This window comes from Dipodomys merriami, unplaced genomic scaffold, assembly GCF_024711535.1.
Source record: "Dipodomys merriami isolate MVZ:Mamm:240054 unplaced genomic scaffold, mDipMer1.0.p SCAF_4, whole genome shotgun sequence".
Classification (NCBI taxonomy): Eukaryota; Metazoa; Chordata; class Mammalia; order Rodentia; family Heteromyidae; genus Dipodomys; species Dipodomys merriami.
This window is the reverse complement of record NW_027205603.1, coordinates 12,812,348-12,839,221: the sequence shown is the minus strand read 5'-3', so window position 1 is coordinate 12,839,221 and position 26,874 is coordinate 12,812,348. Positions and strand designations below refer to the sequence as shown.

General features: G+C 38.8%; 1 protein-coding gene across 1 annotated transcript; it reads right to left on the bottom strand.

The window, feature by feature from the left end:
* Positions 1 to 2,921: 2,921 nt before the first annotated feature.
* Positions 2,922 to 22,913, bottom strand: LOC138805662 (aldo-keto reductase family 1 member C13-like). Its single transcript, XM_069990565.1, has 11 exons — positions 22,897 to 22,913; positions 22,594 to 22,738; positions 18,670 to 18,822; positions 14,093 to 14,260; positions 12,990 to 13,106; positions 11,789 to 11,866; positions 11,033 to 11,155; positions 9,147 to 9,256; positions 8,389 to 8,554; positions 4,864 to 4,946; positions 2,922 to 3,192 (listed from the first exon to the last, which is right to left on the bottom strand). Exons 3-11 carry the CDS (start codon positions 18,751 to 18,753, stop codon positions 3,150 to 3,152), a joined length of 972 nt encoding a protein of 323 aa, XP_069846666.1. The 5' UTR covers positions 18,754 to 18,822; positions 22,594 to 22,738; positions 22,897 to 22,913; the 3' UTR covers positions 2,922 to 3,149.
* Between the last annotated feature and the right edge of the window lie 3,961 nt (positions 22,914 to 26,874).

The window sequence follows — 26,874 nt, the reverse complement described above, 5'->3', positions numbered from 1 at the left end:
GGGGCTTGAACTCGGGACCTGGTCACTGTCCCTGAGCCTCTTTGTGCTCAAGGCTAGCACTCTACCACTTGAGCCACATTGCCACTTCTGGTTTTTCAGTGGTTAATTGGAGATAAGAGTCTCATGGGGACTTTTCTGCCCTAGCTGGCTTCCAACTACAATCCTCAGATCTCAGAAAAGGTGCCTGGAAGATAGCTGATTTTTATCACTGGGTAAGATGTGGGGATTCAAGGTTTAAATTGGAAATTTATTACAAAATAAAATATAAGACAAATTTTTTAAAAACCCTTCAGTCTTGAACTGTGTTTCTTCAGAAGCACAAACCTCATTTGATACCAATCTGTCTTGTTATTCTCACTCATTAATTAACTTGGCTTCTTCCATCCTGTGAAACCTAAATTTGGACTTTGATATTTCTAACTTTACCTGGGTTATGATTCTGATCATTGACACTGTCTATTTTCAGCAGAGAACTTACTGTTTTCTGTATTAGGATTTAGTCCCATCATTAAACTTTACCTCTAGTGTTCTACAATGTAGAACTTTCATCTTAGATACAATGTACCCAAGACTTCATTTGAACACTTAGTGGAGCCTTTGCTCCACTCACATGACAACTCAAATGCAATACATTATCCAAGCAGTCTTCAGTAATAATCTCTTTTGCCTCTGCAGAGTCTTGGTGTTTAAGAAAAACTTGAAACTCAATTAAAATCACCAAGTAAGTGACAGCATCAGATAACAGTAGATATAACATATTTCAGCAGTAAATAAGCATCTTTATGACACAAGGAGGTTATCATCAAAAGTTCCTCATGGCCTATAGTGATGAATTCTAAAGAGGTTTTATATGTTCAAATTTCATTCAGCCAGTATCTCACTGAGAGGATACAATGAATAAGTCAGACAAGGACAGCTGATCAACTGCACTGAAGATTTAGGACAAGCCTGTTCATTTTTTTTTTATCACTTTTACAAGTTGGTTCAATATTGCTATTTATGTCAATTCATTTATAGAAAGTGACCTTGAGTCAGTAACCAACCTTGTTTGCAAAGCTAAGCATTGGAGTGAATTACTTACCCCATGAACTCTACAAAATACTAGAATTCATTTTAGTCATGCCTGAGTATGATTGTTCAGTCTTATAAACCTAGCTACTCAGGAGACTGATATCAGAGGAACAAGGTTCAAAACAACCTGGGGCATTACAGTCCAGGAGATTCTTTCTACGTATAACTAAGAAAAAGCCCAGAGAGAGATATGGTTCAAGTGGTACAACAAATGTGAGACCAGAGTACCTGAGTACAACTATTCTGCATTGAAAAAATGAATTGGCTAGGCGCCGGTGGCTCATGCCTAGCTACTCAGGAGGCTGAGATCTGAGGATCCCAGTTCAAAGCCAGCCCGGGCAGGAAAGTTCCTGAGACTCTTATCTCCAATAAATCACTCAGAAAACCAGAAGTGGTATTGTGGCTCAAGTAGTAGAGCACTCGCCTTGAGCTGAAGAGCTGAGGGACAGCGCCCAGGCCCAGAGTTCAAGCCCCACGACCAACAAAAAAAAAGAAAAAAGAAAAAAAACTGGTTGCTGCTGCTAGCTACAGAACAGTACCACACTGTGGTAGTAGCTTTGGGCCATGGTGGATCAAAACAGTGAAATTCCCTAACATGTTGAGTTTTACTCTTTTCCACTGTATATTTGTGCTGTTTCTACACATAATTCTCTGTTTACCAGTAACTGTATTACTGTTAAATAGTCAGTGACAGTAGATTTTTGATGTTTCTTTGGGAGAGCTTGGACCTTCTCCTTCCAACATTTTGTTGATATCATCTCCAACTAACATGCTAAGTTTATGCAGTTCAGTAGACTCCATTTTGTAAGTACATCCTAATTGTCATAAATCCTTCCAAACACTCCAAAGCAAGGCAAACTATGTCTAATTTTTTTTCTTACAAGTAGAGCTATGCATGACTTCTAATCTCCTGTGTGTGTGTGTGTGTGTATGTGTGTGTGTGTGTGTGTGTGTGTGTGTGTGTGTGAATACACATGCGCATGTGTGTGCTAGCACTAGGGCTTTAATTCAGGCACTCCTATACCTACTTCGTTTTCTTTTGCTCAAAGCAGATGGTTTATATCTTGGTCCATGTCTCCACTTCTAGCTTTTTGCTGGTTAATTAGAGATGAGAGTCTCCAGGACTGGTTTCAAATCTTGATTCTCAGATCTCAAGCTCTTGAGTTGTTAGGATTTTAAGTGTGAGACACAAGCATTCAGCTCAGCCTATATTTGATGAAAAATGTGAAAAGGTCTCTACTGTCTTCAGGATAGAATGATGTAGAAACCATTTGGTGTAGTAGCTTTCCCAAGGAGGGATGTGTTCAACTCCTTCCTGCCGACCTACCATCTCATCTCAATCCTGCTCTTGATCACTGCTGATGACTCACCACTTCACCAGAGTTCAAACCTGCACAGGAATACTTCACTCTCCAGTTTCTAGGTGCTTCGATATGGAGCTGCCCTGAGACCAGTGATCATCCTTGCACTGTATCTCTCCTTCAACACTAAGAACCTTCAACTAAATGTCATGCACTGGAGGAACATTGACTGTTAATTTCCTCCTAACCATTATTTTCCTGAATCCTGAAAACAAGACCATCATCACCTCCCTAAATGTCCACAGTGTGGCCATTAATAGCCTAGTGTAATGATGCATGCCTATAATCCTGGCACTCAGATGGTTGAGGCAGGGAGATCACATGCTCAAGGCCAAAGGGGCTATATCTCATTACTTAGTCTGAAACAAAACAAGCTATCAGTATTATAGTCTTCTAATCTCAACCTTCAGACTTCTAGCCAGTCTTGGGTCACAATGAGGTGATAAGAAACACAACATGCAAGTCATAGTGACAGGGGTAAGACAGATCTTCAAGGAAACAACTTTAATTTATTTAAACAAGTGATGAAATTGGAAATCCTTCTCTTTTAGGGGTGACTGAATGGATGAGAGGAGGGGACAGGACTCAGCTTTAGCTGAGTGTAACCGCTGAGCAGCAGCAATGGAGTGGAACAGATATATCTCAAGGGTAGAGCCACAAGGCCTCCCAGGAAACACACAGGAGCTTCAGGCAGAAGACGTCACACATACTTCCATTTCAGTATTCATCAGAAAACGGATAATTAGGGTGACCAAGAAGGCTACAAAGACAAAGAATGCATACCATAAGCTCTAGGATCCGTTTTTATAGAAGTTCATATGTTATATCTACAAAATTACCATTCAGTTAAAATCTAGTCCTTACATTTTCTGAAGAGGCTAAAAATTTGCCATTCTAACTTTCATGAATGTAATTTTGCAGCAAGCAGTTTTTAAATATAAGAACTATTTCCCAACTATATTCCCTTTCCAGAACAGAGCACATGGGAAGCATGAGAATGAGCATGGATACATACTTCTCCCTTTGTTGTATGTGTCCATTGACCAAAGGAAAATGGCCCTTTTTATTTCAGTTTCTCAAAGGGAAAAGAAATCACTTATATCAAGCTAAGTACAGAGACAACTTCACATACTAACCAACACAAAAATAATTTAAACCTTATTGTTTAGGGCTATAAATGCAATTTTAATTTTACTAATTAACTTATGAATATAAGTAAATAAATGTACTATTTTGTTATATTATTTACTATCCATTACCAATGTATAACATATTGTATTAGATTCAGACATGGAAGGAGTCATGGTAAGATAGAATGGGTAGTGCTCTATATTTACCAATACAAAATACAAAGTGATAAAGAAACTTTAGCTATTGACGTATTTAACAGACAGTATGAATTTTTTATTGTATTTAACAGAGAGAATGAATTTTTTTATCTCATGGTATTATATCCCTACCTAGTCTTCATCTTTCTCTATATTAATAAAAATATTAACAGTGATAGTGAATAATGCTATTGTAGATTTGCTATTTCCCTGTCAAATAGGATTACATTTACCAATATTATGAATTAAGATTATTCACAATCAAAGAGATATATACCCTGAGATTGAAGTCATTTATGATATATGCCCATTTTCACAGTCTTCACATAGACCATGAAGGAACACATTTTTTTGTTGGTCATGTGGTTTGAATTCAGGGATTAGGCACTTTTCCTGAGCTCTTTTTCTCAATGTTAGCACTTAACCACTGTGCGCCACAGGGTCACTTTCAGTTTTTGAGTGGTTAATTTGGGATAAGAGTCTCATGGGGACTTTTCTGCCTGGGCTAGCTTTGAACCATGATCCTCAGATCTCAGCCTTCTGAGTAGCTAGGGTTACAAGCTTGAGCCACCAGAGCCTAGTTTGGAAGACTTTTCTTTTTTCTTTTTATTTTTTTTTGTCAGTTGTGGATCTTGAACTCTGGGCCTGGGTGCTGTCCCTCAGCTCTTCAGCTCAAGGCAATACTCTACCATTTGATCCACAGTGCCACTCCAGTTTTCTAGTGGTTTATTGGAGATAAGAGTCTCATGGACTTTTCATCCCCAGGCTGGCTTTGAACCATGATCCTCAGAGCTCAGCCTCCTGAGAAGCTAGGATTACAGGTGTGAGCCACTGGCACCCAGCTGGGAAGACATTTTTGATGACTAAAAGTTTCCTCCTGAGGGAAACAGCATTCACTTGCTTTCATTTCAGTTTTCTCAATAATTTCATTATCTTCTGCACTGAGATATTCCTAGTTCCCGAAACTCAAAAACAAATGTTCCATTAACTCGCACACTGGAACCACTGGTGAAGCAATTGCAACATTTGACTTCTAATAAGGAAGGATGAGATTTGATACTAAAATAACTTGAAGCTTAATATAAAATAATAAAGTTACTTACAACTCAGCAGGAAGATATCTGAAATTTCTATTCAGGCCATCTATCATTTTCATGTCTTCTAAAGATAACTGGAATCCAAAAACCTATCACACAAGCAGAAAAAAATTTAAATATTTATATGGTACATTGACTATCCAAGTAAATCAGATTTAATAGCCAGCATTTAAAACATTGGACAAATTTCTTGAAAGCATAATTATATTGAAAAACAAGATACCATATACAAATGAAGGCCTGAAAAGTAGCTGACCCAGAAACACTACTGATGTTATAAAAAGATTTTAGTTTCACAGATATAGAAGTTACCGTAGAATCAACAGCAAGTTTTGAAACAACACAATTCAAATATTTTAATGGATAGTTAGATTTCCATATTAATCAATGAACATTTAAATGAAGAATCTTTTCAACATAATTGAAATCAGGCATTGTCCAATTGCTAATTATATCACTTTAAAAGGATAAAGGAGCTGAATAAATTTGGAACACTTAAAGAACAAAACAAATTTTAGGAGTTGCTACATAATGTGGTGTATGTGTGTATACATACGAATGTATTATGAATGTATGTATGTATGTATGTATGTATGTATGTATGTATGTGAGAGAGAGATTGAGCAAAAGAAAGAGGACATGGACAGAAGCAGAGACCAGAAAAATAATCACTGTAATGAAATTAGATTAATATTTCAGAATTTTTTCTAAAAATTAGATATTAGAGCAAAATGGACTTATTCTGGGAAGACTTTAGCAAAGTTATTCTAAGTGTAACAGAATAATCTGTCAAAGATACCTAAGACACTCTTCAAGAACACAAAGGAAATATTTTTCCATATGGAACAGCAGGACTGAGGTTCTAGCACTGATAAGCCAATAAGGGAGAGAAAATGAAACATTCAAAGGTAGGAAAGAAGCCATAAATGTCATTACTCTCACTGAGAACATTTGATTACCATTTTAAAATTATGTATATATACATAGATCTTTATTTCAAGTTGTTTAAAAATGCTACAATTGAATTAGAGAAATGTAAGTAACACAATGAAGTAGGATATTAGTATGTTTCCAAAGTACAAAAGACCTGACACTAACCAGAGACATAGCAAAGGGATGGATGCTACAATTCCAGAAGAAACTTTTGTACAGAGAACACACCAAAGCAAGCATACAGACAGGAGGAGATATTCTGATATATCAAGACTTGAAAAAATAGCTCCTATTGAGAATAGATGAATGCAAATTATTAAAATGCCTTCCTATAATTATACTTCCCAGTTTTCATACTCTTTGTTGCATAAATTTCCAACTTCTTCCAGTAGGAGATGTTTTTACTCTTGCATCACTTGAATCTGCCTACTGTGTAACTCACTAGCATTTTGCAAAACCAATAATGTATCATTTTTTGGGGGGGGTCCTGTCGTGGTGCCTGAACTCTGAGCCTGGGCGCTGTCCCTCAGCTCTTCAGCTCAAGGCTAACACTCTACCACTTGAGCCACAGCACCATTTCCAGCTTTTTTTCTTTTTTGCTTATGTGGTGCTGAGGAATCGAACCCAGGGCCTCATGCATGCAAGGCAAGCGCTCTACCACTGAGCCACCTTCCCAGCCCTGATGTATCATTTCTGAGCCTGGCCCTTGAAGGCATGTAAGTAGATACACATTGCCTTGGTATATGACTAAGTGAAGGTGCAAACCCTGCACTAGTTGGAAGAAGTTAATAGAGGGCTGAGGAGACCAGAAACCGGCCCAATCACTTTCACAAGACAGAATAGTTTGATTTTCCTGAAAATATGTGACAGTTCTTGACATTTCTGCAAACTTAGCCTAGATAGAAAAACCTTTACTGAACTTAGGCTGAACTAAGGGCAAGATTCAAAACGATATGACCGTTTATTTTTGCTTTTTGTTCACCCCAGGGGCTGAACTCAGTCCCTGGTGCTCTCCCTGATCTTTTTCCCACAAAGCTAGTGCTTGACCACTTTGAGCTACAGCACTACTCTCATTTTGCTGGTGACAAATTGGAGATAAGAGTATTACAGACTTTCCTGCCCAGATTGGCTTTGAACCCAGGTCCTCAGATCTCAGCCTCCTGAGTAGCTAGGATTACAGGTGCGAGACACTGGTGACCTGCTTAACAATAGGATCGTGAACTAAATAAACACTCTAGTATGGATGGTTTGTTTTATAACTAGTATAGTAATAGTATAACAGAAGTGATCTACTGGGAAAGGAAAGGGCTATCAACCTAGATCAATGGAAAAACAGGAAAGAATTTAACTAATCAGTGAAGAAACTTAAGGTAAGGAAGTTAAAGTATTGATATACAAGAAAATGCAAAACAGAACCATAATAACTTGCAGATAAAAATCATGGACTTAATTTACCCAAATGACAACAAACCTGACCACACTAAAGCCTTAAGCACAACCATGTTCACTGGAGTATTATTTACCCATAGCTAGATATGGAAGCAACTCAGATGCCCCTCAGTGCATGAAATGATCAACAAAATATCGTATACCTACACAATGGAATTCTATGCTTCCATCAGAAAGAATGACATTGCCCCATTCGTAAGGAAATGAAGAGACTTTAGAAAAAATATATTAAGAGAAGTAAGCCAGAACCAAAGAAACACAGATTACAGGATTTCTCTCATTTGTAATAACCAGAATATGTATATAAATCTACAAGTAAATTCAAAGGATATTAGAAGACAAATAATTACACTTGGGCATGATGAATTAAATAGCACTCCAAACATTTGCACAGTGAAACAAAGGAGGATATTCTTATGAGAAGATCATGATGGCTCAACAGTTACATGCATACGACCATATAAAATAATGCATATCCAAATGGGCTCCAAGAAGTAGAAACAAGAGATTTTTTACAGCATTATGTGCAGTTATGTTTTTCTTTCCCCCTTTTCCTTTTGTTTCTTCCCAGTCGTCCCTGTTTTTCATTTTTGTATCCTTTGTCTTGTATATAAGTTTATCTTACTTGGGGAGGGAAAGAGGAATCACAAAATGTGGGATGAACCAATTCAGTAGATATATTTGTTGATGCGATATTGGAAATGAAGTATACAATTTGGGGGCAGAGGGTTCAGGAGTGGGAAAAGTGGGACAAAATCAGGGAGGAAGTAACACTGTTCAAAAAGAAATGTACTCATTACCTGACATGTAACTGTAACCCCTTTGGACATCACCTTTATAATAAAACTTAAATTAAAAAACTTCACGGCCCTCAATTAAGAAACAATGATGTCAGCGGCACAGGGATATGCTGTGCATGGATGAATTAATTCTAAAACAAAATTCTCATTGCTCTTCCAATCCTAATTCATTATGGCTATTCTCTTTTCTATGGTAAATTAGAAGAAAAAATTTTCAAGAGCACTGGGAATCTCATGGGCCTAAGAAATACCACAAACAACCATTAGATCCAGAAATGTGTTCAGAGGATTCACGTGAAGAGGAATAAACAGTGAACAGGAGCCCTGATGGCAACAGCACCCTTATTACCTGCAAATTCTCTTTCATCTCCTGTTCTTTGAAACTCTGAGCCAGGGTCACAACCCCTCGTTGCACCTGGTAGCGAAGAGCAATCAGAGCTGTACTTCTATTGTACTTTTTTGCCAAGGCACTCAGAACTGGATCATTCAAGAGTACAGGGGAGCTCTGGTCCACCCTGAAAGGAGAGACAGAAGTGCTGAACTCCAGAGGCTGAGTACTCAGTTTTGTTAGGAGACTTCCAGAATGCATTTGAGTGCCCATTTTAGACCAGAAGTACTAGCTTAGCAAAAGGAGTACATTTAAATACAAATTTTCCCCTGAGCCAGTTCAGAATATACTTTAAAGAGCTGAGGCTAAGCTGGGGTCGGTGGCTCAGGCCTGTAATCCTAGCTACTCAGGAGGCTAAGATCTGAAGGTCTTGGTTGGAAGCCAATCCAGGCAGGAAAGCCCATGATACTCTTTTCTCTTTTTTTTGAGAGACTGGGGAGGGGATCTGGACGTGGGGACTGAACTCTGGACCTAGGAACTGTCCCTCAGCTCTTCAGCTCAAGGCTAGTGCTCTAGCATTTGAGCCACCTTCCCAGCCCCAGCTCCCATGAGACTGTTATTTCCAATTAAGCACCAGAAAACCAGAAGTGAAGCTGTGACAGCACCCAGACCCTGAGTTCAAGCCCCACAACCCATATAACAGGAAAGCAGAGCCTATGGGACTGAAGATACCTCTTCAACAGTAACATTCTAAGCAAATTCCCTGCTGGACTTATTACCATCGTTTGTATCTTTGAGTTCCTAGAGCACCATAGGCCACCAGAACAATATCCTTTGACTTGCAGAAATCCAGCAGCTTGCCCTGGTTGAGATATGGATGGCACTCTACCTACACACGAATAAGACACAATGCTATCACATTACGTCTGAACCCAGTGTTGACATAAAGGAGAAATGTTAAAAAAATTAAACAAAGCTGAACAATGAGAACACATGGAACATTAAATCTGAGTTAAAATGACCAAGATGAAGTGAATTTCTTGTTATAAAAATCAATTTTTTATCTCTATTACCAGAGTTTGCTTTTTAAAGTAATTTTCTTGAGTAACTCAGTATTGTGGACCACATTATCAATACTAAACACAATTACCTCTTTATAACCAGGTAATTTCTTATCATTTCAAAGATATAAGAAATTCTAATCAGGAAACAAACCAAAAGGAAATGCCTCTAAAACACTTGCAAGAAATTTGAATTTGGTGAGTGATTCACAATAACAAGTCTGAGGACCAAAACAACAGCTCAGTAGAATTCTCAGTAGAACTGTGGGAAATTTGAATACATACTGGATTTAGATGTTGAGATGAAATTCCCATGAATATCTTGGGGTAGAATAATGGAAGTTTATGTGAGGGAACTCTTTATTTCTAGGACATATATACGAGAAGACCGCCCATATGGAAGAATTATGTCTACTATTTGCTCCAAAGAGATTCAGCAAAATATTACTGATTTGGTTGTAGACTCACCAGCATATTAATTTTGATACAGGATTGAGAACATGAATATTTTTTTTTTTTTGGGTCCGGTCGTGGAGCCTGAACTCTGGGCCTGGGCGCTGTCCCTCAGCTCTTCAGCTCAAGGCTAGCGCTCTACCACTTGAGCCACAGCGCCACTTCCGGCTTTTTACTTTTTGCTTATGTGGTGCTGAGGAATCGAACCCAGGGCCTCGAGCATGCAAGGCAAGCGCTCTACCACTGAGCCACCTTCCCAGCCCCAGAACATGAATATTTTGTATCAAGCTATCAGTTATTCTAAATGTTAGATATATTTAGTGGCAAACATTAGGGAAGTCTAATATTATACCTACGTTAACATTCTAATATTTTTGGAAATTCATAATGGGTCGATAAGTATATAAAGACTTAAGGGATATTTTTATTTTTAAATCAAAGATGCTCACTTATGTGTAGAAAGATTCAAAAAGAAAATGACCTATGGAAACAGACAAAGAAGACATATTCTTGAAATATCTGAGGTCAGAAAGCAAACAGACGCTAAATGATTTTCTGACATTGAGTCAGCTCTGTGTTCTGCTGTAAGTTACTCAGAGTGCATTTCTTCTACCTTTAGTGTCACTTTAAACAGATGGCATGAGCAGTCTAACATGGACAGCCTTCACAGTTTTCACTTTCTTTTCAACGTAGGTGTACCAATAGCCATGTAAGCCAAGATGAAGACAGAAGCATTGAAACTTCACGCAAGCCCTTACCAATGTCTATCAAGAGTTCACTCTATCTTTATTATCAGCCCAATCTTCTCTGACAATCTCAGACGTATCCCATTAATTGTAATTCATTACTGTAGTCCAATATTTTACCATTCTTCCAAACTCAATTGTACTTAACAAATGCTGCATTCTAGATATATGCCCAGAATCTGCATCCACTAGACACTAATGTGTGCTCTCATTTAAACAAAGAATTACTAGTCAGAGACACCATTGAGAGACTTCTATATTCTCTGAGACAAAGACATTGGTGATAGAATCTTTCCTTCCAGTCAAATGAGATCAATTGAAAAGTCAAAAATTTAAAAAAATCTTATACTAATAAAGAAAAATGAAAATGAAATAAAAGGAAAAGAAGAGACTAAGACAGCTCACCTGATTGCAGACAGGTTTGTGCTTGAGTCCTGGCTTGTTCAGGATCTGCTCTAGCTGCCGGTGATTGAAGTTGGACACTCCGATGGATTTGGCCAACCCTGCATCCTTACACTTTTCCATGGCCTGCAGAGCAAGTGGAAGTGAAGACATGCATCAACAAAAATGCGAGATGGAACTGTTCAAAAGAATACAGTCAGGACTGGGAAGGTGGCTCAGAGGTAGAGTGCTTGCCTTGCATGCAGGAGGACCTGGGTTTGATTCTCAACACCACATAAACAGAAAAAGCCAGACGTGGTGCTCAGTGGTAGAGAAACTGACGTTACCTTGGCTCTGTGTTTGATTTCCCAGTGTTGCCAAAAAAATCAAAATAAAACAAAACCAGAACTCCACTACCTTCACTGGCTAGAAATGACAATTAAACTCATTAGAATTGATTTGCAGAGGAGAAACTGATAAAGATAATAACAAAAGATGTAATGGCCAGAAAAGGAATCTCTGGGTCCTTATTGTAGAATTGAAGACATTACTACATAAGAGGACAAAGATGTCTATTCCTATTGCCTTCAATTCTGCTTCTCTCCGTTTTTCTCTATAGTTTTCCATCAATGCATTCATCAACTGCTCCAGCATAACATCCTCATAAACCTAATGATTGTCCACAGCCAACGTAATGTACCCCATTCTCTGACCTAGACATACCACCCAGCTCTCCTCTTCTAGCTTCCTCTGTTGCCTTTCTTTCAAATACTCACTCACCTCCCACGTGGCACAGAAATCCACTGTGTCCAATATTGACTTCCCATGTTCATCGGTTGGAAAAAGGTCATCCCCTTGCTAGAAAAGAAGCAGGCAACAATGTTGGATAAGAAATTTTCTCATTACCTTGATCATGTAACTGTAACACCTCTGTACAGTATTTTCAAAATAAAAAACTTATTTTTAAAAAAGAAGTAATTACATCTGCCTCACTAATTACACATTGGTTACCCATGAAATACTTCTCCATGTATGAAAGAGAATGAATGATTCACTGAACATACAAGAAAGCAAGTAGAACCTCACTCACTTCCTATACTGAGCTCTACCAAGTGGCTTGTGTACTAAGTTCTTAGAAATATTTGGGTGAATGAGTTACTCTATTCTCTAATGCTGATTATATTTAGAGTATTATTATTTTGGGGGGGTTCCAGTCCTGAGGCCTGAACTCTGGCCTGGGCACTGTCCCTCAGCTCTTCAGCTCAAGGCTAGTGCTCTACCACTCAACCCACAGCGCCACTTCCGGCTTTTTTCTTTTTGCTTCTGTGATGCTGAGGAATCGAACCCAGGGCTTCAGGCATGCAAGGCAAGCGCTCCACCACTGAGCCACCTTCCCAGCCCCTGTATACAGTATTTTTAAATAATCCTTCCACCCGGCCTTCTGAAATATCCTACTTCACATAGGTAACTCTGCTTATTACTACAGTTTCTTCTAACCTAAAATGTGCAAGATTCTCTGGAAAGGACCATCAACAACAATGGATATCCATCTTGAACCTGCCTTAACTATGAAGATTCTTTACCTACTGGAACTAAAGATGGCTAAAGAAGGCTCAAGGCAAGTCGGCCCTTGATCATGGGAGTTGTGGAGAAACTACTGATCGCTAATGGCCATGAAACTTAAACTGTTTCAAAGCCACATTTACCACCAATAGAAAAAGCTGAGAAACAATAAAGAAACCTCTAGTAATGATAAGGGAAAATGTTGTATAAGCCCAGTCATTTCTAGCTGTTATCTGTATTCTCTAAATATAGGCCACACTTGAAGTTTCTATCCCTTAATCCATTAATGTTTGTCTAATTTATTTGCATAGTTGGAAAAACATACAAATAAACTTTATTTCAGTTCCTGACAGAAGCTTAACTCAACCATTTGTGGAAATTATGCTCATACCCACCAACTTTATCATACATTGCCTACCTTCATAGGCACTGGATAATGAATGAGATAGAGGTCAACATAGTCCAGTTTGAGGTTTGCCAGTGATCTTTCCAAGCTAGGTTGGACCAGATCTGGACGAAAGAAAGTACACCAAAGCTACAGAAATTGAAGAATAGAAATTGTTCTTGATTAATAAATTATCCAAAGATGGACATTTATATCTTATAAGATTGACATGTCTGTACTGGAAAGAAACTGATGTTGGAAAACACACCCTTCATATTTCGATTTCCTTCTATTTGCCCTGTCAAAGTGCGTCCCATCGTATTGGGTTATTGTTCATCAATTTATAGAAATTGGAAATACATTTTAAAAAGGATAATTTTTAATCAAGTAATAATGACTTCAAATTTCTGAATTACTAAATTTATTATTGCTCTACGTCTTTCATTCATGAATATATGAACAACTAGCTTCTTTATATTTACATGGCTGGAGGGACACATTTTGAACATTTCAACATGTTACACAAATCAGTACATTTTAACTGAAAATCATTTACTATCCAGAAAATATCAAATCTCTGATTTTTATGGGTGTTAAAAACTGATCTTCTAAATGTGGAGAAAATATAGGAAATAAGCAAGGGGAGAAGGGAAGTCATAATTTTGGCATAGTCTATATCACCTCTGAGCCCATTCTAAATAATGGTGCTTTGAGTTAAGGACATAAACATAAAGGCATTTTAATGTTATGAATGTGTATACAATCACTAAGTAGTCATTATCTTTATAAACTGCTTTGTGTGTGTATGTGTGAGTGGATCAGTCCTGGGTTTGAATGTAGGACCTGAGCACTGTCTCTGAGCTCCTTTGCTCAAGCTTCTTTGCACAGCTCCACTTCTGGTTCTTCCCCGTCTTTCCTGCCCAGGCTGGCTTTGAACCATGATCCTCAGCTCTCAGCCTCCTGAGTGGCTAGGATTACAGGTAACTTAGGTCATATATCCTCTATGGGAAATAAGTGAGAATAAAAGGCGCACCAATAAGCACATTTTGCCAACTGATATTTCAATTTCATACATAATTTTCTCTTGTTTATATCACATCATTCATTTGCACACTTACACACTGTAGACACAATACCTTTGAGGTGAGGAATATATCTTCTCTCTTCACAGTGCCCTCTTCAATCTTGTTTCGAACGGCCTGCCCTACCTCCTCTTCCACTTGGTATGCGTAAGCAGTGTCAATATGGCGGAAGCCAGCATCTATAGCTAACTTGGTAGCCTCCAAGGCCTTACTCTTGGGAACCTAGGGATGCAACCAGAAGTAGTATTTGGAGAAAGAAGTTATCACTAGATACCAGAGTAAGCCAAGAGGATAGTTGACAAGACCAAAGAGATTTGGACTACAAATCATTGTAAGATGGCATATTTGACAAAAGCCACATTACCTGATCGTTGAATTCCCATTTTCTGAGATACTAAATGACACCCCAAATGTTGTTTTGGAGGCTACAGATCCAATTACTTACATTCAAAAGAACTGACACTTATTTACATCTTTTTTTTTTTTTTTTTTTTTTTTTTTTTTTTTTGCCAGTCATGGGGCCTGAATTCTGGGCCTGGGTGCTGTATCTCACCTCTTCAACTCAAGGCAAGTGCTCTACCACTTGAGCCACAGCACCACTTCTGGCTTTTTTCTGCTTATGTGATGCTGAGGAATGGAACCCAGAGCCTCATGCATGCAAGGCAAACACTGTACCACTGAACCATCTTCCCACCCCTATTTACATCTTTATTTATTTTGAACATGGACCAAAACTCAACTCACATTTTCTGGGTCTTTGTGCTAAAGAAGAATTTTACATTCTAAGTCCCTTACAAACCCATGAAATCTTCGTTAATTATATATAATACGTATTATACATTATATAGTAGACCCCAGAAACAACTCCTGTTCATATATTATCTGGAACCTCATGCAGAATTAAGCATATTGAAATAATCCTATTATTTCCATAATCCAATTAATATAAAGAGGTCACTAAGTAAAGGTCAAAGGGTAAGAATGGAAGGAAAATTATAGAAGAAATCTGGTACAAGCTTCTGTGATTCTTTCTCCCTTCACAAAAATGGGAAATCTGTCTATAATGAAATCTGTTAGAGAACTTTCCAAGATTTTCATATTACATGGAGTCCTCTGATAGGACCTGCCAAATCCATCTCTCAAAAGAAGACAGTGCAAAACTGTACTCCTCTTTTGTATACAAGCCATTTAGGAACACTCATCATCGTTATCTTTAAATAGCTGCTAAGACATCAAAGTCCGTAGATACCAACCAGAGCTAGACTGATCATTCAAACTTGGCTAGAGAGCAATGGGTGATCAACCACATTTTTATGCATCCAGGCTTCCTTTTTTTTTACAGATTAAATGCTGATGGAAAAATATATTCTCAAATAATCTAGATATACAAGTAGGTGTGAGCATAGCTGGAAGATCTGAGAACCAAGTGAATCCCCAGCACTCATACAAGAAGTAACAAAGTCTTGATAGCCCAGTTCAACTCCCAATCATTCTAGAATTCTTTCCAACATTTCCCCATAGGATAACGTACTTCTTCAGGCGTGTAGGTTCCAAGGCCCAATGTGGGGATGAATGATCATGTTTTCGTTTCACACAGTGCTCTTTACAACTCATGGCTGGTCAGTTGTCTGACTAAGCTCATGTTGTTCCTTCTGCTTCCTGCACAGGACACTGAATAACTTACATCCTAGCTCCTGCCTAATGGTTAGTTAGTGTCACTTCCTGTGTAATGATTAATCAATGGTACTACTGGTCTAGAAATGAACTAATATAAAGGGAGAAATGTTTCACATATAAGAAGAGAGTTGGAATCACTATATTTTTATGGAAGTTAATTTTTGTTATTTTATTGGCACATATTTAATTGTACATAGTAAAGGATTTCATCATGTCATTTCCATTCATACATAAACTTCAATAAAATTTCAATAAAATTAATTACATATATTACTACCTCCATCTAGACCTACTTATAAGGGATGTATTTTTCCCTTCTTCAGTCACGTGGGCCACTCTTAATGAGCCCTTAGGCCTATAAAGCTGTATCAGTCCACATCCCTTCCTTTACCTCCAAGTTGACTACTGGACAGAGCCACCATTTCTCACATACATGGATTGCATCCTTTGCTTTGCTAGAAGGAACTTTTGGATTTCTTCTAATTTTTGCTCAATCGAGGTAGAAGGAACTTTTGGATTTCTTCTAATTTTTGCTCAATCGAGGTAGAACTAAAATGCATGTTTTTCATACATTCCTTTAATTTCTACTTTATCACCTTAGAAGAGATGGCTGAGGGGAAACCTGATTGCCCAGGGTCACATGTCCAAATACAAATGTGGCCACATCCTATGCAAGATGCAGTGGGTGGAGAAACATTGACCAAGATGCACTTTGCCTATGAACTGATTTCTGTAGTACACAGCCTTACTGAACATTATGCATAAGTGAACGGAATTGAAAATATATTAAATTTATTACATTTTGGAATAGGTGGCTAAAATTTGATGTATTAGAATAATTATTGGGATTCAGATTGGAACTGGTAAATTATTAATGGATTATTATAAAAGCCAAGTGATTTAACATAATAGTTAAAAATAATGACTATATTAGTCAATGATGTAATGTCATCACACAATATGTATTATAAATACACATGTATGATAGCTTAAAATTTATTCTTTTGGAAAGATAAAAGTGTATGATTATTAAATCTTCTATATGATTTTCAATCTTCTCAAAACAATGGTGATCAGTTTGGAATCTGAGAGAAAATGACTGCCATGGTCTCTTGATCCGTGTCTATAAAATTATGGCCAAATCAACGTGGATTATTTATAAAAAGTGAGAGAGAAAGCCAGGCACCGTGGCTCATGCCTGTAATTCTAGCTACTCAGGAGGCTGAGATCTGAGGATCACGGTTCAAAGCCAGCCCAGGCAGGAAAGTCCATGAGACTCTTATCTCCAATAAACCACCAGAAAATTGGAAGTGGTGCTCTGATGCAAGTGGTAGAGCACTTGCCTTGAGCTGAAGAGCTGAGGGACAGTGCCCTAGTTCAAAAGCCACGACCGACAAAAGAAAAAAAAAGTGAGAGAGAACAAAAACATGCAAATGACAAAGACATTGCTAGGAAGCATCTTTAGGGAAACAACCTTGTGTTTATTTCAGAAAGTGATGACAATGTACAGCCTTCTTTTCCAGAGCAGGGGGCTCAGCTTTAGAAACAACTAAGCAGCACCAATGAAGTGGAAGAGATTTATATCCAAAGATATTTCCAAAGGGCAGAGCCACAAGGCCTCCCAGGGCTCTCTACACACAGGAACTTCAGGCAGAAGGCATCACACAGGCCTCCATTTCAGTATTCATCAGAAAATGTATAATTAGGGTGACCAAGAAGGGTAAAGAGAGAAAGAATGCATACCATATGCTCTAGGAACCATATTTAGAGAAGAAATGGCATCTATGTGACTGTCATTACATTGAGTCATTACAAGTCATGATCAGGGAAAGAATTTGTTGTTTTAACTTTTATGAACAGGACTTTATAGAGCATGCTTGTACAATATAAGGACTAAATTTTTCCCGTTACTCTTTCTTACTCGGGAAGAACATAATATAATGCAGAGCCTACCAACCTTGATACATATTCTTTTTCTTTGCTGTTTCAATCTTCCAAAGCAAAGAAAGGAATTGTAGTCCTTTCCACTTCAAGTCTCAAAAAGGATGGAAGCCTCTTTTTATCATGTTTAGCGTATAAGTAAGTCCATCTTTTACCATTCCTGCCATTACCACTCCCACCAAATGTTTTCACAAAGGGCAGCCAGAGACTTCAGTGCTTAAAGCCTTGCCAATCTCCTTTTGAAAGGGATATTGCAGTGTGAACCCCTTCCATCCTGCCCTTTGCATTCTAATTAATTGATGATTATGACTTCTTAATGCTCTGACAAATTCTGCACACTTGATCTTTGAGTCATGATGCCCACTTCCTGACTCTTTTAAGACTATATGCTTTCTTTTTCTTAAAAAACTATGGTATATGTAATTCTTCCTCCTAAACAATTTTGCTCTACCTACCTCCCCCCTTTCTTTTATTGACAAGATAATTAAATGCTAGTGCTCTCACACCCTGTGTGAAAATAGAACATTGAATTTCTATTCATCCCAGATCCAATATTTACTATCAGATGTTAAAGGCTACCCCAAACCCAATGAAAAGTTCCTTTCTATCTTTTATTCTGTTTTCTACCCCCATCAACTTTCTGATTTCTCTGTATCTTGCCTTCTAGAACTCTTCATGAACTATAGAAATAAACTGAGAAATGACTCCAAATGCAATCAACATCCAAGCAAGTGACCTGGCAGGCAGTATTGTTGTATTTGAGAGACAGTGATCTTCTGGGAACCACATCAAAAATACAGGAAAATATGACATGCAATGTAATTGGTCTGTGATTAACTAGTCCAACTCTGATGGAGTTTACATGGCTTAGCTCTATCCTGGAAATAAAAAAACAAACCTGAGAACCAAGTAAGTCAAAATACTCAGACAAGAAATGGATGTGTTGACAGCATAGATAAACTTCCTCTCATCCTAGGTTATTTTCCTTTACCATGCATCAAATGATAACTTACCTCTTCAGGTGTGTAGGTGCCAAAGCCCAGAGCAGGGATCAAGCGACCATCATTTAGTGTCACATAAGAGTGTTTGGAGTTCATTGTTGGTCTGTCTTCTGGCTAAGCACAATCTGTTTCTTCTCTTGCAGGGAAGTCAGTAATGCATAACCCCTGCTTGTCAAATAAATAATCAAAAGTGATCCATTGTTGGAAGAGGCAATGAGGTTAAAGTAATATTCTCGATATTCTTATATGGTAGTTCATGCTTGTAATCCCAATATTTGGAAAGTTGAGGCAGATACATTGTGTATTTAAATCCAACCTGCTCTACTTAGGGAATCCTATTCAAAAATAATCAATAGACAAAGAACAAGCACATGTGAAATGGGACTGGAATCAATTTTGTTATGGTCTTATATAATTAAAATTAATCTTGATGAACTTTTTGCCACTGTAATGTTAAATTTTGATGGCTTCTTTAAAGTTAAGCATATTTATGTTTTTTTGAGTATACTTGAACGTGTAGTTCTACATCTTTCAATTCAATGGCATAGGAGGTATTAAATTTACCTTCTAAATCACCTAAAACAATACTTGTGATTTAACCATGGGCATAAAGGAGTAGTCACTTAAAATACTTTGCCATTAAATAGCTATTCAAATGAAGGCTGATGTGGTTACTAAATCATTGGAAACCCACTTTAATGATCAGAAAACATAGCAATGTTCTTGACAAACATAAAAATCTTTGTAATGACAATATTTAGAAGAAAAAGACACAACAGCATCTACATTAACACTATACCGGAAGTAGAGCTGTGGCTCAAAGTGGCAGAGCACTAAGCCTTAAGTGTAAAAGCTCAGGGAGACTGCCCAGGTCCTGGGTTCCAACTTCAGTTGAGTAATATTCTATAACTGTCTGTTGAGACCAATTATTTGATACTGCTGTTCAAGGCTTTTATAATCTTGCTTATACTCCAATGAGCTGTTGAATTCATTGTTTAATTCTGGATATTAAAATTTCCATATTTTATTATTGAATTGTTTATTTCTCTCTTTAATACTGTCAGTTTCAGGTTCATATATTTAAGAGTTCTGCTATTATGTGCATATATGTTTCCAGTTGTTCTTTGTTCTTGGTGAATTAGTTACCCAGGCTGGCCTCAAACTCTTAATCATCTAACATCAAGATCCATGGAAATACATGCAAAATTTTTGAGAAAATGTGAGGGTAATATGTTTTATAGGATCTCTGAACTCAAAAAGAAATAAACAGTGTATTTTTTTAAAGTTAGTATTTGCAAAATATTACACAAAATTATCAGTGGCATAGAATACAGACTTCAGCACTACCTTTTATTTATATGAGAATTTAAGAGGTGGCACAACTTAGACTATTAATGAAACACAATCAGAACAAATAATGGCTATTCACCTCAAGGAAAAAAAGATTGAAAATTCCCTTGTATACTGTATATAAAAGGAAGTCCAGAATATAAATGATATAAAATATAATAAAGAAGAAATAAAGGCATTTAAAATAATCTGAATACATCCTAAAGCCCAGCCTTGGGTATGAAACAGCCTTGTCAACTGACCAAAATATCAATTTCTATGTAAGAAGAGCTAGAAATACTTTAATGCATAAAAAGTAAAACTATGATTTGGCAAAATTTACTATTAACATAATTAAAAACCAAAACAGTAGATTTGGAAAGCCTTTATGAACCAGATGAGGGAGCTTAATGTTTATATTTTAAAACAGATATTAAATATTTATCTGTAAATACCAAATTTTCAATTAAATATTGTCTAAGATGCAGAACAGTCTCTCATGGAAGAACAGAGCTGAATGACCACAAGCATAGTAAAGGCTGACTAGGTTGACTAACAGTCCAGGGAAAGCTTCTGGGAAGTGCAGGGTATGCCAATAAATCAGGCATTAGAAATGAGAGAGAGAAAAATGGGCGGGGGAGGGGCCTCAAGCCCAGCATATTAGAGAGGAGAGGGCAGAGGGAGGTTCAAACCCAGCATATTTACTGCAGTTCAGGATGTTATGCAAACAGGTTTTAATTGGGTTGAAATCAATAAAGCAAAGTTCCAAGAGATGACGCAATAAGCAAGAGTTGAAGGAATCACTACAATCCCTTCACAGTGGGTCTTCCCTGTGTGGGAATACATGGGCCTGGGCAAGCAGGCTGCCTTCAGCTGTCCTATAAAGACACAGTCCCCAGGGATCATCAGTTGCTTATGACAAATATTTGGCTGATCACAAGCAACTGGGAAGGGCTACTAATCTGACATCAGTTTCTAGATGGCTGAGTCCTGCTTCTGGTATTAGGAAGGAAAATGTGTATTTAAATAGGTATCAAGACAACAACATAAGATTATAGAAATCACTCCATATAAATGGAACAATACTGAAGTAAGCATAGTTGTAAATAGTAGAGAAAAGTACACATCTCTGAGGACTTCAATGCTAAAACACAACACTTCCTAAAATTTGAAAACCTGGGCATATCATATTCTTTCAGGAACTGGCCTGAATCTGATATGGAAATTCAGGATTTATCTAGACAATGAATCTTCAAGATATCATGGACAATCTTATTATATATGCAAGTAAGAAGTCATTTTTTACTTTTATTTTGTTGTTCATGGGGCTTGAACTCTGGCCTGGACACTGCCCCTCATCTCTTCAGCTCAAGGCTAACGCTCTACCACTTGAGCCACAGCGCCACTTCCAGCAGTCATTTTTTAGAACTAAGATATAGACATCTTCAAATAAATGAGTACCCACAAAAAAATGGTGAGACAATTTTTGTTGGTGAATTTTCGCCCTTAACTTCTAGAAGTGTAATTTCACTGAAGAACATTCCCACCTTCTTTCCTCCTCCCCTTCTAGTACATAACTATGGCAATGGGTTGTAATATGTTGGGATGGAGCATTGCTGGATTCCTCAGGGAAGTAAGACAGAGAAAACTAATGCAAGACTGAACTATATTATATTACTTCTGCAAAGAGTTAAGTGGATGGAGCAATAGTTCCAAGGCTTTTCTCAACAGCACTTCTGTACATGAAAACCACACTCTCCTGGGTTTGTTTGGGTTTTGCTGATAAGATTGAAACACAGTAAATATTTATGTGTCCTCATATTCTACCTAAGGCCTATCTTGTCCCCTAAACTGGAAAGCAGTGTTGGAAATGTCAATATATCATCTGCTCATGGTAAACATGTCCTGTGCAGAGAGGCCTGGCCTAAACCCAGAAGGGCGGCCTACAACATGAGGCTGAAGAGTACACCCTGTGTGGAATGCTCACACTTGCTCATGTCCTGAGTTTACACTGTTGACAACTACAGAGCTTTCTCATCTCATGTCCTCACAGCTCACTGAAGTACCAGGGACTTTTGGGCCTCTGCTCTCTGCTAGTCAGCCTTTCCCCTTTCCTCCTCCTTTATTCTCCCTCAAAGGAATCATCTGTTGTTGTTGCCAGTGCTGTCATCACATTGCCCTGGGTCTGATGGCAAAAGCAGAAGTAAATCCAGAGAAGTTAAAGGTTTCTTTATGGGGGTGGGGGGCATTATAACATTCTTCACTATTCTTTTCTCATACTGAGTTTTCAATCATGATCATGTTGTATTCATATCATCAGGAAGCAGGTAAAGCTATTCATATTGGGGAGGGTAAAAAAGGAAGAAACCAATTCATGGAACACCAATCCTTTCCCTCCCTTCTGCTACCCCCCACCTCCGTTTTCCGTATGTGTGTGTGTGTTTATCTACCTTGGGGAAGGGGCATCATAGAAATGGGGGCACCAAGGGTGAGCCCATGCAGCAGTAGTGCTCAGGGGTCACTAAGCTGGAAAGGAACTTCCCAACTTGGAGGGAGGGGAGGGGGAGGAAATGGGGGAAACAGCCAAGCAAGAACTGGACTCCTTACCTCACTTAGGTAACTGTGACTCTTCATGCAGAGAGGGTGAGATGGAGGCCAATCAAGGGGAGCAGCTGCTCTGGCTGTAACCCAGCCCGAAATCTGGGTCCTAAGGCCCTCTCCGACCACAGCAGATATGTAAGAGTCACAGGAACTGCACAGGGATCACAACTTCCTTGTGAGAAGGAGAATGGCGAGAAGCTCCTCCCACTCCCTTCCCCTTCTCCCTTCCTTTCCCCCCCCCCCCCCCCCGCCCCCTTCTCCCTCCCTGTCTCCTGCCCTGTCCTGGCAGCCAGCAGCTTAGAGACTCACTGGCAGGGTGCTGCTTTGGAAAATCCCCGCAACCCCGACCAGACAGCATGGAGAGAGACTGAGACAGTGGTGGCAGCCCCAGGCAGGAGAGGCCTAGCTTCAGCACAGCCAGGCAGTTGAGCTGGGGGAGTGGCCCAGCTCTGGGAGCTGCTTGGCCACTGGAGCAGCCCAAGAGAGTTGCAGCAGCCTAGCTACTAGCCTGCAACCCAGAGTCCAGTGGGGCCAGTGGCCCAGCCCAGGGAGCTGCCAGGTGGCAGGAGCAGCCCCCTGCATGTCCATCTCTAAGACCAGAATCTAACCTCCCAGTCCCAGCTGCAGACCTGACCCTGCTCCCTCCCATTGGCCCCGGGGGGCCTAGCATGCACACCAGGGGTTTGCAGGCCTGGGGAACCAGGTGGGCAGCCCACAGCCAGGCTCCTGGGGGCCAAGCTGGAGCCAGGACCCTGACCATCTCTGAACCCAAATGCCTAAATCACAACCCGAGATTACCATGTTCATGAGCAGCCAAGACAAACCAAATCTGACTGCCCACAACAGTCCAGGGAAGGACTCCAGTGAGAATGAAGAAAAGGTTTGCAAAACTTATTTTTCTTATCTTTAAGTAATTGTACTCTGCCACTTTAAGATCAAAGTCACATCTCCTGGCATCCTCCCCATCTCTCCCCACCTCACCCAGCCACACCTGTCACCTGGGCCCATTTCACATACACACATGGAATATTATGATTGTATTCTCCCACCCTTCCTCTCTCCATTTGTCCACCCTCTCCCCTTTGAAGAAGACACACCACCATGTACAGCCACACAGGGATGTGCCAGAGTTGGTCATGAGGCACAGTCAGAAAAGCAAACTGTGGACACATGAAGGCGCTAGATGGCTTTAGGATTACCAATTTACTTTATGAGTTAACCTGCAAAATTTGTGTTCACTCCCATAGTTTCAGCCTCTAGCTTGGAATTATCTAAAGTCTTCAGTTGTTTGGGGACAAACCAGGAGTGACATGGGAGTTTCTACCCACCATCCAAGAAAGGTTAAACATCCACATACAAAATTAAACATATGGATGATTGCTACTACATGCATATATACATACACACATATACATATATATACATACACACCTATATACATATAAATATATATGTCAGTCATGGGCTTGAACTCGGCCTGGGCGCTGTCCTTCAGCTCTTCAGCTCAAGGCGAGTGCTCTACCACTTGAGCCACAGTGCCACTTCTGGTTTTCTGAGTGGTTTATTGGAGATAAGACTCTCACAAACTTTCCTGCCCAGGCTGGCTTTGAACCAAGATCCTCAGATCTCAGCCTCCTGGGTAGGTAGGATTTCAGGGAGCCACCAGCACCTGGCTTTAAAATATTTTTGTGCCTCTTTTTGTCTTTGTTGGTCATGAGGCTTGAACTCTGGCCTGGGAGCTGTCCCTCAGCTCTTCAGCTCAAAGCTAGTGTTCTACCACTTTGAGCCACAGTGCTACTTACTTTAAAATGTTTTTAATCCCGAGGTGGTTGACTGTATGTGTAAAGAACTCATAGATATAAAGCACTGACACCTCGTTTGGATAACAGCAAATGTATGTTTAAAACTGATTAGAACTGTCCACATCATTTATGAAGAGAACCAACTAAAAGTGCTAAGTAAACAATTCCAGAAAAGAATGATGTGATTTTTATATTAAGAAATAATTTAAAATACAAATAAGGGCTGTTTATGCAGTAAAAAGAGTCAAAATACTACAATATATGTTGACATAATGTTATACTAAATATGTGACAAAAAGGGCAAGATTGCAATGGTAAGTAGACATTTTCCTAAATTTATATTTTGAATGCTTGATTACAAAGTTGTCTATCTGCTTTTAGATATCCATAAATAAGTGCTATTAAAAGTTTTAGGTTTTACAATCTGGAAAATATTCATTTGGAAAAGGACAAATCTCTGTCCTTGACCAGTGGAACTGAATGGAAATTTCTGGTAGAATCCAAACATTCAAAACTTGTCTTGATCACTAAGTAGCAATTAATAAGAATTTCTTAATGTCAAGACAGCACAAGATACTTACCATATTTACCAAATATTAATTAACACTAAGGGCAAATTCTCAACAATTACCTTGTGTTGTTCAAATGAATGCTAAGAGTTTGGGACTCTTAATCTCCCTATTAAATGGAAGAGCCTGAATCTGACCACAGTTTTGTTTGAGTGCAGTACAATTTTAAAAAATGAAACAAGGCAGAAATGAGTACATAGCTATCTGATTTTATTTTGTAGGTTGTGGGGCTTGAACTCGGGACCTGGTCACTGTCCCTGAGCCTCTTTGTGCTCAAGGCTAGCACTCTACCACTTGAGCCACATTGCCACTTCTGGTTTTTCAGTGGTTAATTGGAGATAAGAGTCTCATGGGGACTTTTCTGCCCTAGCTGGCTTCCAACTACAATCCTCAGATCTCAGAAAAGGTGCCTGGAAGATAGCTGATTTTTATCACTGGGTAAGATGTGGGGATTCAAGGTTTAAATTGGAAATTTATTACAAAATAAAATATAAGACAAATTTTTTAAAAACCCTTCAGTCTTGAACTGTGTTTCTTCAGAAGCACAAACCTCATTTGATACCAATCTGTCTTGTTATTCTCACTCATTAATTAACTTGGCTTCTTCCATCCTGTGAAACCTAAATTTGGACTTTGATATTTCTAACTTTACCTGGGTTATGATTCTGATCATTGACACTGTCTATTTTCAGCAGAGAACTTACTGTTTTCTGTATTAAGATTTAGTCCCATCATTAAACTTTACCTCTAGTGTTCTACAATGTAGAACTTTCATCTTAGATACAATGTACCCAAGACTTCATTTGAACACTTAGTGGAGCCTTTGCTCCACTCACATGACAACTCAAATGCAATACATTATCCAAGCAGTCTTCAGTAATAATCTCTTTTGCCTCTGCAGAGTCTTGGTGTTTAAGAAAAACTTGAAACTCAATTAAAATCACCAAGTAAGTGACAGCATCAGATAACAGTAGATATAACATATTTCAGCAGTAAATAAGCATCTTTATGACACAAGGAGGTTATCATCAAAAGTTCCTCATGGCCTATAGTGATGAATTCTAAAGAGGTTTTATATGTTCAAATTTCATTCAGCCAGTATCTCACTGAGAGGATACAATGAATAAGTCAGACAAGGACAGCTGATCAACTGCACTGAAGATTTAGGACAAGCCTGTTCATTTTTTTTTTATCACTTTTACAAGTTGGTTCAATATTGCTATTTATGTCAATTCATTTATAGAAAGTGACCTTGAGTCAGTAACCAACCTTGTTTGCAAAGCTAAGCATTGGAGTGAATTACTTACCCCATGAACTCTACAAAATACTAGAATTCATTTTAGTCATGCCTGAGTATGATTGTTCAGTCTTATAAACCTAGCTACTCAGGAGACTGATATCAGAGGAACAAGGTTCAAAACAACCTGGGGCATTACAGTCCAGGAGATTCTTTCTACGTATAACTAAGAAAAAGCCCAGAGAGAGATATGGTTCAAGTGGTACAACAAATGTGAGACCAGAGTACCTGAGTACAACTATTCTGCATTGAAAAAATGAATTGGCTAGGCGCCGGTGGCTCATGCCTAGCTACTCAGGAGGCTGAGATCTGAGGATCCCAGTTCAAAGCCAGCCCGGGCAGGAAAGTTCCTGAGACTCTTATCTCCAATAAATCACTCAGAAAACCAGAAGTGGTATTGTGGCTCAAGTAGTAGAGCACTCGCCTTGAGCTGAAGAGCTGAGGGACAGCGCCCAGGCCCAGAGTTCAAGCCCCACGACCAACAAAAAAAAAGAAAAAAGAAAAAAAACTGGTTGCTGCTGCTAGCTACAGAACAGTACCACACTGTGGTAGTAGCTTTGGGCCATGGTGGATCAAAACAGTGAAATTCCCTAACATGTTGAGTTTTACTCTTTTCCAC

Excerpts from the sequence above, each read along its gene's own strand:
- LOC138805662 (XM_069990565.1), bottom strand. The coding sequence starts at position 18,753 with ATGAACTCCAAACACTCTTATGTGACACTAAATGATGGTCGCTTGATC. Across the intron at positions 13,107-14,092 it reads ATATATTCCTCACCTCAAAG|CTTTGGTGTACTTTCTTTCG; the intron begins GTATTGTGTCTA and ends CAATTTCTGTAG. Across the intron at positions 11,156-11,788 it reads ATTTCTGTGCCACGTGGGAG|GCCATGGAAAAGTGTAAGGA; the intron begins GTGAGTGAGTAT and ends CTTGCTCTGCAG.